Below are 14,228 nucleotides of genomic sequence, written 5' to 3'. Positions count from 1 at the left end.
GCCCCAAGCATTGACATGTTCAGTCCAGAGAGGAGCATTGCTGAAACAAGAGGGGCTGGAGCAGGAGCTTGGCATGGGCCGACGTGCAGGCTGAGGTGGTCCCAGCACCAGTCAGAGCTCCAGAACACTCCTGATCTGCTGTCCCTCACGAATGCCAGTAATGGCTTCTTTTGCCCCTTTCAGATGCTGTGTCAGGTCTGAGTCAACTCCTTCCCTCACAACTCCATACCTTCCTTAGAAGTAGCAGCCTCTGCCCTAGTGGGGAGCTGTGTTATAGAGCAAGAGGGGCCAGAGCAGGTGCTTAGCATGGGCTGGGGCATGTGGTAGGGTGGTCCTGGAACCAGTCAGAGCTCCAGACCACTCCTCATCTCCTGCCCTTATGAACAGCAGTAATGTTTGCCCTCGCTCCATTTGGATGCTCTGTCAGGTCTGAGCTGGCTCCGTCCCCCACATCTGTGCACTCTCCTTGCCTGTGGCAGCCTTCAACCTAGTGTGCAGCTGCACCATGGAGCAAGAGGGATGGGAGCCAGTTCTCAGCTCAAGCTGAGGAGCCTGCTGGGGCGGTTGTGGGAAACTGGCCCAAGTCCTGGGCAGTTTCAGTCTGCTTCCTCTGCCTTGTTTTGGGAGTAAGCAAGCATGTGTGCACTTTTCACAAGCAGAGTCTCAGTTTCTTACAGTCCCACTGTCAGTCTCACTGGTTTTCAAACCAGCTAAGGGGACTTATCCTCTTGGCGTCATACCCCAGGGCTGGGACACCCAATACGGGGTTTCAACTGCCCACCCCCCAGGAAGGGTTGCCAAGCCTGTGTAATCTCGCTCCTCTTCTGTGTCCCCTCTTAGGGGCTCAGGTACCGATCTGATCACTTCCCTTACCTTCCTACCTGACTACGTCTGGATCTTTCTTACAGTGTTGTTTGTGTAAGAGTCTTTCTGCCAGTCTCCAGTTTGTTTTCAATGAGAATTGCTCCACATGTTGATGAATTTTTGATGTGTTCATGGTGGTTGGTGAGCTCCACATCCTCCTGCTCTGCCATCTTGATCTCCTCCCGGTGACCACTGTTAAGATTCTTGCTCTCTCTGTCTCTCTCTAAAAATGTTTCAAAGATACATTAGCACTTACCTATGTAGAACCTTTTTTTATTTTATAAAAATGGAATGATTTTCCTTATATGCTATTCTATAAATGTTTTAAGTTAATAATATAGAGTTAATTTTGTATAAGTATATATAAATTTAGAGTGATATTCAAAATATTTGACAACCATTAGAGAGCATAAGCACTGACCAATCAGAATGGATGCTGGATGTAGGGTGGGAGAATGGTCCTGGAGCCCCAGGTGTGCCAGAAATGACCTTAATTAGGCAATAAAATGAATAAGTCAGGGGCAGGGGTTGTACCCATAGAAGGAGCTAGAATGTGGGGGTGAGAGGAATATGGAGTATGTGCTCAGGGTATCAGCTGTTTTCCAAGTAGTATGAATATCTTTCAGTATTTTAACAACTGACAGGGCCATACTGGTGTGCTAGGGTTATATCAGCACTTCATGTACCTCATTCTATTTAAAGGTAGTACACCAGAGTAGTACTATAATTTTTAAAGTAAATCAAGTTATTGATGCACAATTAGATTGCTTTTAATATCTTATATTGTAAGAAATGCTGTGTATTAGAAAACAAAAGCAAATCACAAAAACAAATAAATAAAAAACATAAACAGAAAAGAAAACTTGTGTATGTAATCTGGTGAAACTTTGTGAGAATATCCACAAGGCAAATTCCTAGCTGTGGAATTACCAAGTCAATTTTTATTTCGATAGAAATTTCTTTGAAAAGTCAAATCAGTTTACACTCACCCCAAGTGAGAGAATATTTTTTTTCCGTATCTTGTCCAACAGTTTGCATTATTATATTATCAAAAATTATGTCTTTGTTCAATTTGATAACTGAATGATTAAGGAAATATTCCATTCTTGTTTAGTAATCATTTTGTAATAGTTGAAAAATTGTTTGATTTGGAGTCATTTATACTTAAACTTTTTGTTTGTATTTGGATTAATTACTATGAGTTTGTTTTCTCAGCTGTAAAATGGAGATATTATAAATGTCAATGCAATTTTGCCTGGTTTGTTATTCCAGATTAATTTTAGAATAATTTTCTAAGACTCCTCAAAATTCACACTGAAGTTTTTATTTGAATTGAATTAAATATTTAAATCAAACTTCTGAAGTTCATTAATAGACTTTCTATCTTAGTCCATGGACTATCTATATTCAATCAGCCCTTGCTTTATATCTCTGAATAAAGTGTGTTTTTCTTTCTGTAGGTTTAGTAAATTTCTTATTAGTGTTCTGTGAGGTATTGTATATTTTATTGTTGCTAGATTTGATGAAATATTTTTCTTTTATATCTTCTGTTCATTCATTGCATGTATGAAGGTTGCTACTTTTATAATTTGTAGTACATTTGTAGTAATGTGGCCTCTTTATAATTCCTTTTTCCACTTGGCTTCATACGCATTATCTATCTTTCTCTGTCATCTATCAATGTAATCACAATATATGCAACTTATGATAATTTCATCTACTTCGTTCCAATAGTTTCATTGCTTATTTCTTCACCTAAATATCTTCTGCATATTTCTACTCTAGCTTTTCTTTTCATTTATATTGTTTCTTCTTGAGACTGAGTCCTTGCAATGGAAGGAGTGTATTCTACTTATATTTGTGGTCTGGTAAACTACACTAATGCCCGACACAAAGGAAACACTCAAATGTTAAGTGAATGCCTGAGTGAATAATTTTGAGCTTCAGATTCAAGGTTGTTCTGGGCAATTCCCATGAATGTTAGCTCAATGGAAAACAATAAACAAGATAGAGAAGCAGACACAAGTCAAATGGCATAGATATGGAGCCTGGGTACCCAAGAGACTAATGTGGAAGGAGGCCAAAATAAATAATTGGCTTCCCAATCAGGATAGGTACAGGGGATGCCTAACTGATATATCACTGAAATGGAGAGAAAGTTACCCATCTGGTGTTTCATCCTATGAATATAAGCAGCAAGGCTGTATTTAACCTCAACTGGCTGGCCAGTGAAGTAAGGACTCCTTTTATTATTGATCCTGGGATGAAGAGAGATAGCCAGCAGTTAACAGATATGAGACTGTATTCTGACAGGTCGGGTCATAGTAGAGTCTGCTGTAATCAGCATACCAGGAGAAATTAATCCTGGAATTTGATTAAGATAGAGTATTTTATAATAAGTAAAGTATGAAATAACTCAGTGAATTTACTCACCAGTTGAAATTAACATGTGCCACTAGTTGCAGCAATAATAAACACAGAAATAGCTAATGTTTATTAAGGATTTATTAGATGCCAAGCATATGATTAGTGCTCTACAGAGATTATCTCACTTAATCCTCATAGCAGTCTATGAATTCAGTATGATTTTGATTGTATTTTACAGGTGGGAGAATACAGCTTAGAAAGTTTGTTAAGTAGCTTGACTAAATTCACATACTAGTATGTAGTAAAGCTGAATTGTGAGGAAAAGCCAAGATTTTCAATCCTGACATTTATTTCACATGGGGAGCTTTAAAATAAAATAAATACCAGTGTCAGAGCCTCTCTTTCAGAAATTATTACTTAATTGGTCTGGGGTGGGGCTTGGTGGTATTGGTATGGTTTAAAAAGCTACATGGTAATTTCAACATGTCCTTAGAGTTGAGACCATTGACCTGTCAAAGCACCTTACTGAGAGTTTAGCTTTGCCCTCAAATTGTACCTTGTCAGTACAAAGGAATGATAATGGTTATGTAGCTTGAAGAATAGTTTTAAGATTTATTTTCCTTCCTCTATGCACTGTCCTTATTTAGGTATCCTGTATTTACCTTTCTGATCGTGCCTGCCAATTTATTGGCTATTGTCTCCTTTACTGCTCTTGTAAATCTTCTTTTAAAATAGTTGTTCAGTTATTATTATATTTCCCTATATATCAAACAGGTTGTAGTTGATTAGGTTTATTAAATGCCTGTATTAGTTTTATATAATGATCGGTTTAACAGTGGTTATACAAGTTGCTGTAGATAATAAGTTCATGGTTCTAGATATTTCCATGTAGTCAAAAAATTATACTCAGAATGGATCCTGCTCCACCTTGCTATGTTTTCCAACATAATAATTTATCCTACCTCCATTTCCAGCCCAAGCAATATTATTAAAATGAGGTACCATCACAACAATAGGAAAAGGGGCAAAAGGCATAAATATACAGTTGAGAGAAAATGAAGTACAAAAAGAAATACAAAAATAGTTAATCTAATCAATTCATTGGCAAAACACCAATGAAATAGTTTTATATATGAATTAGCAACAGTTTCTTCAGACTTTTTATCATGTAATTACATATTTATTATTTTATTGTTTATGGCGTCCTGATGCTAGAATGCAAGTTCCACAAGGTCTACTTTGGTCAGTGATATATTGTAAGAGCTGAAACCAGTGCCTGCCCTGAAATAGACACTCAATAATAAATATTCGTAAGAGAAAGAAATATGTGCATGTGTGAATGTGCCCTTAGCAAAGATGTGGTACATTGTATATATCACTATATAACTGGCAGGGGTGTGAATTCATGTAACAATTCTAAAGAGCAATCCATGAAGAGGTATCATGTTTTTTGTTAAATGTTAATTTTATTTGGATTATTATTTATTTATACTTCTAAATTGTGAGTGCAGATTTATAGACAGAAAACCTTGTTCACAGCATCGATAATCATGAGGCAAACAAATATAGCTGATGTTAAGTAAAATATGACATTTATCATTCTTTCAAAATAGACTAAATACTGTGAAAATGCAGTAATATAATGTTAAATGAAAAATGGAGGGTGGATAATAGAGCGTGGTTCCAGTTTTGTAAAAATTGAGAAAGAGAGGCAGACAAATTCTTAAACCAGAGTGATAATAGTAATTATACCAGGGTGGTAAGAATAATTTTAATTTTTTTCTTTGTAATATTATAAAATGCATAAAATTTCTATAAGGATGTATATTACTTTCTTGATCAGAAAAATACTTCAGTTATGAAAATTGGCTTTATCATTTTCCAACTCTGAGGATATAATAAAGAATCTGTTGCAATGTAACCTCCACAAGGGCAAATCTGTTTTTTTGCGATACGTGGGCCTCTCACTGTTGTGGCCGCTCCCATTGCGGAGCACAGGCTCTGGACGCGCAGGCTCAGTGGCCATGGCTCACGGGCCCAGCCGCTCTGCGGCATGTGGGATCTTCCCGGACCGGGGCATGACCCTGCGTCCCCTGCATCGGCAGGCGGACTCTCAACCACTGCACCACCAGGGAAGCCCAGGGCAAATCTTTTTATCTGCTTTGCTCATTGGTGGATTCCCTATGCCTAGAATAATGTTTGGGATAAAGTAGCACTCATAAATATTTTTTGAATAAATGAATGAGTGTGCAAATGAATAGTATGTCTCCCTCTTTTAAAGGCAGTTTTAAAGTGTTAAGGGTAAGCGGATTGATTACTTCCTTTTTGTGTAGAATTGAACCATTAATCCATCCATCATTAAGTGTTAATTAAGTGCTATTCATAGCATGTCTTCTTTCCACTGAGGAGAGACCACTTTGTCATGGGCTGAAAATGATCTTTTATCTCTCGTTAGAGTTTGCTGGGTGGGGAGGGAAATGAGCAACACATGGAAGATGTCGATTCTAATGTATGTGAGATTTAAAATGATTATGACAGAAATTTTTTATCTTTAGTAAGTACCTTTAATTTAGCCCTATGTCCTCAGATTTAAAGAAAACCGTAATTATCAATTAATAAATGTTATTTTGTTATCCAATTAAAATGTGTTTAGTTCCCCACTTATAGAGAACAAAAGGAGTATAAAAATAATCACAGATTTTGTTGATGTTACTGTTGGGGATGGAAACATTGCAAAAGGACAATAGACCAATAATATAAGACAATGCTCTATTGTGCTTCATTGTAATTCAATAAGGGGATTTTTTTCAAGTAATTTTTACCATGTAGTATGCAGTTTAGATTTATGCAAGTAGATATATGCCTTATTTAAAATTTTATGTTTTTTACATATTTTCTCAAAACTAAAATCAGGAATAAGGGATTTAAGGTAAATCCTGATGGATTATAATAGTAGCATTTATATTCTAATATAATATTAAATAAAACTGTATCAGTGTTTGCAATGAGTTGTCTATTTTACACAGAACTCTTGCTATATTTTTTTCTCTAGGATTCAGTGTTTCCCTCTGATATGCAACCAAATCCAAACCTGTGTTTATGCAAAGAAAATATTTGTCCAGCAAAATTTGACTACAAGCTGAATGACATATTTAGACTTCACGAACTTCCAGTGAGCTGGTAAGATTCTTGATGTTTTATTAATACCTTTGAGATTTTATTGTCATGTCTAAATTTTGATACTCTTATAGCTGTTTATGGTCAAAGTGTTTTGCTCTTAGCCTGTTTCTGAAATTGCTACTTATAGCACTGAAAGAATCCGCTTAAAGCTGTTGCAAGAGTCTCAAAACTAACTGGTTTAGGCACTTGGTGGCAGTACAGCCTAAGTGCACTACTGTGCATTTTTAATGTAGAGGTTGCAGTTCTGGCTTAAAATAAAGCACAGATTGTTTTTAGAGAGGTTTGTAGGATTTGTTTTAAAAATAGGATCTCAGCAGCTATGCATTTCATTTGATTATTTTACTTAAAATTTTATCAGTGTATGTTTTTTTCCACATTAACACATTATTTTGTTTTGTTTTGAGAACCATAATCACATCAGTTTAAAAGCAAAACTTATTACTTGCTAATAAGTTTTATGAATCTGCGTATTTACATTCATAGGAAACATTTTAAATCTTATAAAATTTATACTACTCCTATTCAGAGTGTTTGAGAAAAATATTTCTGTGGAGAATCAGTAAATATACATTCTACAGTAGATTTCTATGGTACTTTAAAATTTTACTAAGTGGTCAGCTTTTGTAAATAATCATGGATACATCATTTTGATTATGGTTTAGGTAAGTAATATTGTTTTCTTGTATTTGTTCATATAATCCCAAGTTTATATTATTGATTTTTAAGAAATTTGTACAAAGATGTATAGCAAACATTATGTAATTGCTCCTCTTATACTTAATGAGGAAAAATGTCTCAGAAGAGGATGTTAACCAACTCTAATAACCTACACTTAACTGTGGTAAGGTTTTTCTTGTTTTGTTTTGTTTTATTTTGCAAAGTTTACCTTGCTCTTGATGACTGTATGTATATTCACTTTCTAAGACCTATTTGTTTGATTATTTTCATGTAACAAGACTCTGCCATGACCAAAACCAGTAGGTTAATGAATTGAAAAGATCTGTTAGTAAAAGGAACCATAATAATGATACATTCATACCTTAAGTATTCTATTTCAACTTAAAACAGTTCATTTGCATTCACATGACAGTCTTTTGATGTAAGGCCATGGCTTTTTCTTTCCTTAAGTGACTGTTGATTGGAATTCTACATCATATTTCTTGCATAAGCTATGCCAATAATGTATCACTAACAATTTTATGATTTTCTTAATCTGAAACAAGAACTTCAGACGCTCAGAAGATGATCTCCTCACATTTCCATGGCATTAATTTAATTTTCATTGATAGCAATTCTTCTTATCACACTTATATTTCATCACCTTGATTAGTTTTTAATTACATTATAGTAGCAAATGCAACTGGCTTATGAGGTTTAGTAACAAACTCCTCTGACTCTTTGTGATAGTGGACCTTAGCTGGTGGGAGTGGCTTGTGCTGGTCTGCTGGGGCATGGTCTGGAAGCTCTGAGCAGTCAGGGCACTGCTAGCACAGCCAGAGTGTTTTACAGAGAGAATGGGAAATGTTGACCAACGATTAAGTGGAGGTTAAGGGAAAAGCATTTACTAAATGAAAATGTGGAGAAGAGAAAGAGGGAAACATTTGACTCTTAGTCAGAAACAAAGTCTGGATTCCACATTAATTTATTTGCAGACTTTGGAAAGACAGCTGCCCTGATAACTACTACTGCAACCCAGGGAATAATTTCTCTGTCATAATCTTCACTAGTTAGCCCATGAGGAGAGAAGATTCTAGCATTATGAGTTAGGCAGTAAAAAAAAAGCAAAAAAAAGAATTGTGAGTAGAAAACTAATCACTAATCTTCTAGTGTAACATACCTCAAAGGAAAATTAAGCTGTGACTTTGGGCCAACTCATTTACCTGGGCCTTTTTTTGGCCTGTTTCTTCTTTTCCAATTTGTCTCAGTTTCGCTTCGTTATACCGCCATTTCTTCTTGGTCACAGGTTTGTTTTTCTCTCTCCCACCTATTTTATTCTACTACTTTCTCTGTACTCTCATTCTATACCACCAATCCTTAACTAGCCATAATATAAAATTCAACTGTAAATTTCTAGTGTTTCTCAGATAATTTCATATTCTCTGTTCTTCATTTAAAACTGAATCACCCCGCTCCCACCACCCCATATACAGACACAGAGGTTTGGTACTTTATAGGTCTTTAATAGTATAATGTTTATTGACTCAATTATGTTTCTTTAAAGAATAAAAAATGTTTTTTGTTTTATAAGTAACTGTGAATTTATTTATTTTGTTTTTCAATTATCATCAGTGGAAATAAAGTTCTTCCTCTATGGTATATAGGTTCCTTAACTTCATCAAAATAACAATGATAGTAATGACAATGATCATGAAAGAATATCAATAATAACAATAAACTGTTTTACAAAGCATCTTTCAATACCAAGATTCAGCTATTTTTCCCCCAGCTCTCTCTCTCCATATATATATATATTTTTTTTTTCTTTTTTTCTCTCTCTCTTACACACACACACACACGCACACAGATGAGGCTCAGAGACCTTGAGAAACACAGAGAAAAATTTTGTATCAGGTCTGGTTAACTCAAAAGCAGACCATAAAACAGTGAATGAACCACAAGGTATTTTATAGAAAAAGCCCAAGGAAATAGTTTCTATTTTTACAATCAAGCATACAGGTATGTCAGTAACATACAACTATATAACCTATGAGTTTGGCCAAGATACTTTTTTCCCCTGACAAGCTTGACGTAGGATAATTGCTTTAAACTTAAGTATTAAAATAATTGATTAGATTGTGTTTAAGTGGAGAATTTAATTGTGCGTTCTTTCCCTGGAAAACACAGATTTACTAAAATGTATTTTAGTATATTTTTCCAACAAGGTCATAATAAAATAAATGCATATTAAATTCCAGATAATTAAAAGAATTTTAATGTCTTACTAATTTGCATTTTTATAGAGTGCAGTTTCATAGGTTGAAGAACCAGAAGGATTTTAAATCAGATTAGTTAACAGAGTTTTTAAGTTCTGAGATAGATGTCTTTCTCCTACTTTCACAGGATGGTTCCCATCAGGCTAGAAAATATACTCCAGTAACTCCTATTAGTTTAAAAAAAAGACTTTTTCTTGAACCTACAACCCCCCACCAAACCTATGCTGTTTTCCTAGAAGCTGCTCTGCTCACTTTCAGTAAAAAAGTTGACAGTACTGCTGACTGAGCTAACAGCTTCCACTTGCGCTTCCATTCTCCCCTCCAGTGGAGCTCCCTTCCTTTCCTCTGCTCTGGAAGTAACTCTTGTCAGTCATTCCTTGCTTCGGTGCCCACCGCCAGTGGCCACTTCTCCATTCTCATTTTCCTCTCCTCTCAGCTGCAGTCAATACAACCACCACCTCTGCGTTTACTCTCCTGACTCCCATTATTTGCATGGTCCTGGTCTTCCTGCTGAGTCCCAGGCTGTCCTACTCAGTGCCTTCTCAGCAGGCTGCTTCGCTTCTGCTAGACTTCCAGTTGATAAATTGCCCCAGGCTCAGCCTCAGAGCTTCATTTTTTCACTGTCTGCATCTTCTCAGGTGGCCTCTTCCAAGCTCAGACTTTAAACACTCTCCATATAGTGATAGATAATCACCTTGGGAATATCTCTACCATTGCCATCTCTCTTGAGTTTGAATATCGAATAGGCTTCTCCGAATTATCATGCTCAGGAAGAACTCTTATTTTCCCTCAGAAAAATGGGTCTCCTGATCTTCCCCATTTTTGCAAAAGCAAAATGTAAACTTGTATTAATTTACTAAAGCTAAAAGCCTAGGAGTAGTTTTAACTACTCATTCTCTCACCCTGCAATTCCCACCATTAAATCTAAGAGTAAGTCTGATAGGCTTTTCCTCCAGAACATATTTACATTTTCCCACTTCTCTCTATCTATATTACCATGACCATCTCTCTTGCTATTGCAAAAGCCTACTAATTCACCCCACGTTACCCAGTAATTCACTTACTTCACAATAGCCAAACTGATCTTTTAAAAATGTAAATCAGATAAGATTCGCTGCTTTTGGTACAATAATGTCTTCCCCTTGTTTTAAAGTAAGATCCAAACTTCTTACTGGGGCCTACAAGGCTCTGCAAGTTGGGACTTCTGCCCTCCTCCCATTGTGTTGACCACATGCTCTCCCCTGCTTCCTTGCCCAGGACTCTCAGCTACCCCGTCTTCTCACTATTCTGCAAACATGCCTCACTTCTCTCTGCCCCCAGGTCTTTACACTAGCTCTTCCCTCTACTTGTGTTGTTACTTCTCCAGTTTGTGCACACCTGGCTCATTCTTATCTCTAAAATCTCAGTTCAAATAACACCTCCTTGGAGAGGCAGTTCCTGAAATATGTGACTAATGTTTTACTCCTCATTCCTCCAGTCACTGTCAGTCCTATCATTCTACTTAATTTCCACCATGGTTTTTAGTAGGCATGCAGCATAAATTTTAAAGTACTTTATAAAAATGAAAAAGTACATGAAATCTTAGTATTTTTCTAGTTTATGGGTGGCTAGAGACTAGCTAGATTCTCACCAATTCAGTTTCCTCCTCCCTGGGCCCACTGGAAGATCTTATCTCCCATTCTTCTGAAGTGTGTTAACCCTTAAGACCCCCATTGGGATTCTCTGCTGTCTCTGACTTCATCCTCATAGCTGGAATCAGAGGACTTTGAAAGTGACAAACTGTGTGCTAGAAGGCACGTGGATCTCTGAGTCATGTGTGCTTGGAGAGTTCTCCAACCTTCATCATGCTTTGTGTGAGGTACTGCTTTAATTGCCCTGACTAATGCACTATATTTTTGTGAAAATGGATGAGTTAGGCTCTATAAGATGAGTGGAATTTTAAAAAAAACAGACTGAAGGTACTTTCACATTCATTCTACAAAAATTTATTGAGCATTTATCAGACACTATTCTGGACAATTAATTAAATACATAGAAATCTGTTCCCAGGAAGCTTACATGTGTTACAGGGAACAAGTAATAAACAGTAGTGAACACGTATATGCTATAGTATGTTTGATGACCATAGTGCTATAGAGAAACACAAAGCAGACAGAGGGAAATGGAATAGAGGTTCCTGTTGGCTTGAGGTTAAACACAGAGGCCAGGGCTGTTCTGAGAAGGTGATGCATAATGAAAACCTGAAGTGGGTGAGGAAGTGATACATGCAGAGAATAAGGAAGACGGTTAGAGGTGAGAGAACAACGAATGCAAAGCCCTTGAGGTGGGAACATGTCCAAAATGTTCCAACATGGAGTCCAGTATAAACAGAGTAAGTGAGTTTGCAGAAGAGGAGGAGAAAACTAAGTTAGGTATTTGGGGACCAGAGAGAGTGTGACTTAGGGCCTCATAGATCATAGTAAGGAGGATTGTGAATTTTATTCTGAGAATGTTGGAAAGTTTTTAGAGGATTTTGAGAAGAATTATGCAATTTGGCTTATATAACAACAAGGTGCTCTGACTACTGTATGGAAATTAGACTGTCAATGGGGGTTAAAGGTAGAAGCTGGCAGACTAGTTAGGAGCTATTTCAATAATTCAAGAGAACTGTAAAGATTTCCTGGCCTAGGATGATAGTGTTATAGAGGCTAAGTGGTAAGAATTTTTTTGATGAGAGAGTGAGCAGGATTTTTGGGTTGGCAGGATGTCGGGTGAGAGAGAGGGCAATTAGGGTTGACTTCAAGGTTTATGGTCAGAGCCAGTGAAGACAGAGTGGCCGTTAATTTCAAGGCTAAGGGAGAACCAGGTTTGGAATGTGGGGTTTGGCATGTTAAGTTTGGGAGGCCTATTAAACTTCCAAGTGGACTTAGATGTGGATGGGACCCTTAGATTCTCCTGTGAACACAGTTCATAGCTATGTGTGCTCCCTGGCAAGTGGTTAGGTTCATGTCAGTACTATTTCATGCACTTCCATGGAAGCAGTCACCAGAAATGGAAAAAGTGACTAAGTACCTTTTAATGCAAAAAAAATGGGTGTTATAGAAATGTAATTTTTTAGCATGGGTCAATATTTCTCATCTTGTTCTGGCTATAAATTATATATGTTTATAAAAACCACGATTATATTCTAAAATGTGAGTTTCCAAATTAAATATTAAATTCTTTTTATAACTATACATTTAACTGGCATTTTACAATGTATATTTATAATAAGCTTAAATCATAGTGTAATTTTTATGCTGTTTTTATCCCCAAACAGACAAACAATATATTAGAGCAAAGTGTATATTTAAACTTTGAATTATCAAAGGAAAATAACTTATAGTTTCTTGAAGCATCAAAAAATTCTCCTTAGAAGGGTAATAATTATATTCAAATAAAAATATTTGTAATCATTTCTTACAAGTAGTGTACAGAATACTTTAAAACATTTTCTATAATATGAAGATATATTGTGCTGGTTTTGTAATTTACTGTCAAAGTACTAAGGTATTCAGTTAGCTTCCATTAAATAATGATAATATTTATGGCCTAAACTTTTAAGAAGGAAAAGGTACATGAATTTACAGTAAATGTAAACATATATTTTTATGACCCATTTATCTTTTTAGGTGTGTTCCATAAATAAATACATCATTTAATTAGGAGATTAGATTTTCAATTTATTTCGGATTGTCTTTAGTGCCTTTGCACGTATCTGTCTTCAGCTTTAAACTAAGTTTGTTTAGGCACTTTGGATTTGTTGAGCAGCTGTCATCTTCCAGAAGGTGCCCTGATTTGTTTTGTGGATCAACTTACAGCTAAAATTATGGAAAGGTCTTTTCATTGGTCACAGATGATGCACAAAGCATTTTCAGTTCCAGTGCTGCATAGACTCACAGAGATACTGACAGTTACCCTTCTGGGGCTATAACAGTTTTTCATTCTGTTTTAATTATCCAGATCCATAATAATAACCACAGTGACCTACAAGAAGGTATTGTTGGGCATATTATAATTATATATAGCAATTATATGTAGCACCAACAATGCATAAAAATCCCACTTATTAACTAAGGCTGGTAAAAATGAAATTATGCTAGTCTCCCTTAGGACATAGCTTCACTTTTTGGAAAAAAAACAAACAAACAACTAGTCCTTCAGTTTTTACATAAAACTTTTTCTGGAGTATATTATTATGATGAGGAAAGTCAAATTTCATGGAATGATAATGCAATAATAATTTTGCAATAAATATGGAAACTATCTCTCACTCTAGTTTCTTGCTTAGCTGCTTACTAGTATTTCCTATTATCTACTGTGTAATAGAAAAAGAAATGGAAGTTAAAAGCAAAGGTTAATCTTTGTAATACAGAATGTCAGGCAAGATGGTTTAGGACAAGTATCAATATATTTCTTTTTCTTTTTAACAATTTATTTAGTGTTTCAAACTATATCATATTCACACATATACTAATAATTCAGTTTAAAAGTTAGAGATGACAAGATTTGATGAAGTACAAGTAATCAGTGGTTTCAGCAATTTTTGTCATTACTTGGGGTGTCTCACCTACACTTGCAAAGACCTTGTCTTTAATCCGTACTAAATTGATGCAGATGAAATGATATCCTATAATTTATTTTTTTCTTGCTGTTCATAGTTATATGGTGAATGAGCTGTAAATATCAGTGCTTGTGCCAGTAGGTTTAAATCTTAAACTAATTTTGGCAATTTTTTATGTGGCCACTATCAATAGTGTTTTATAATCTAAGGGACATAATAAAACTTTTTATTAGATGTATACATCCAACATATGTAATAATATTTGTACTTTGAATCCAACCTTAATTTAAAATTACTGACAT

The 14,228-nt window shown here is 35.7% G+C and overlaps 1 protein-coding gene across 1 annotated transcript in view; it reads left to right on the top strand.

Annotated features, from left to right (window-relative positions):
- Positions 1–14,228, top strand: part of SPAG16 (sperm associated antigen 16) — an 891,359-nt gene that overhangs the window by 139,100 nt on the left and 738,031 nt on the right. The window contains exon 10 of the mRNA XM_067740696.1: positions 6,284–6,411. Coding sequence (XP_067596797.1) covers positions 6,284–6,411 — 128 coding nt within the window. The remainder of the gene's footprint in view (positions 1–6,283; positions 6,412–14,228) is intronic.

This window comes from Pseudorca crassidens, chromosome 6 (assembly GCF_039906515.1).
Source record: "Pseudorca crassidens isolate mPseCra1 chromosome 6, mPseCra1.hap1, whole genome shotgun sequence".
Lineage (NCBI taxonomy): Eukaryota > Metazoa > Chordata > Mammalia > Artiodactyla > Delphinidae > Pseudorca > Pseudorca crassidens.
This window is presented reverse-complemented; position numbering and strand designations above follow the sequence as displayed.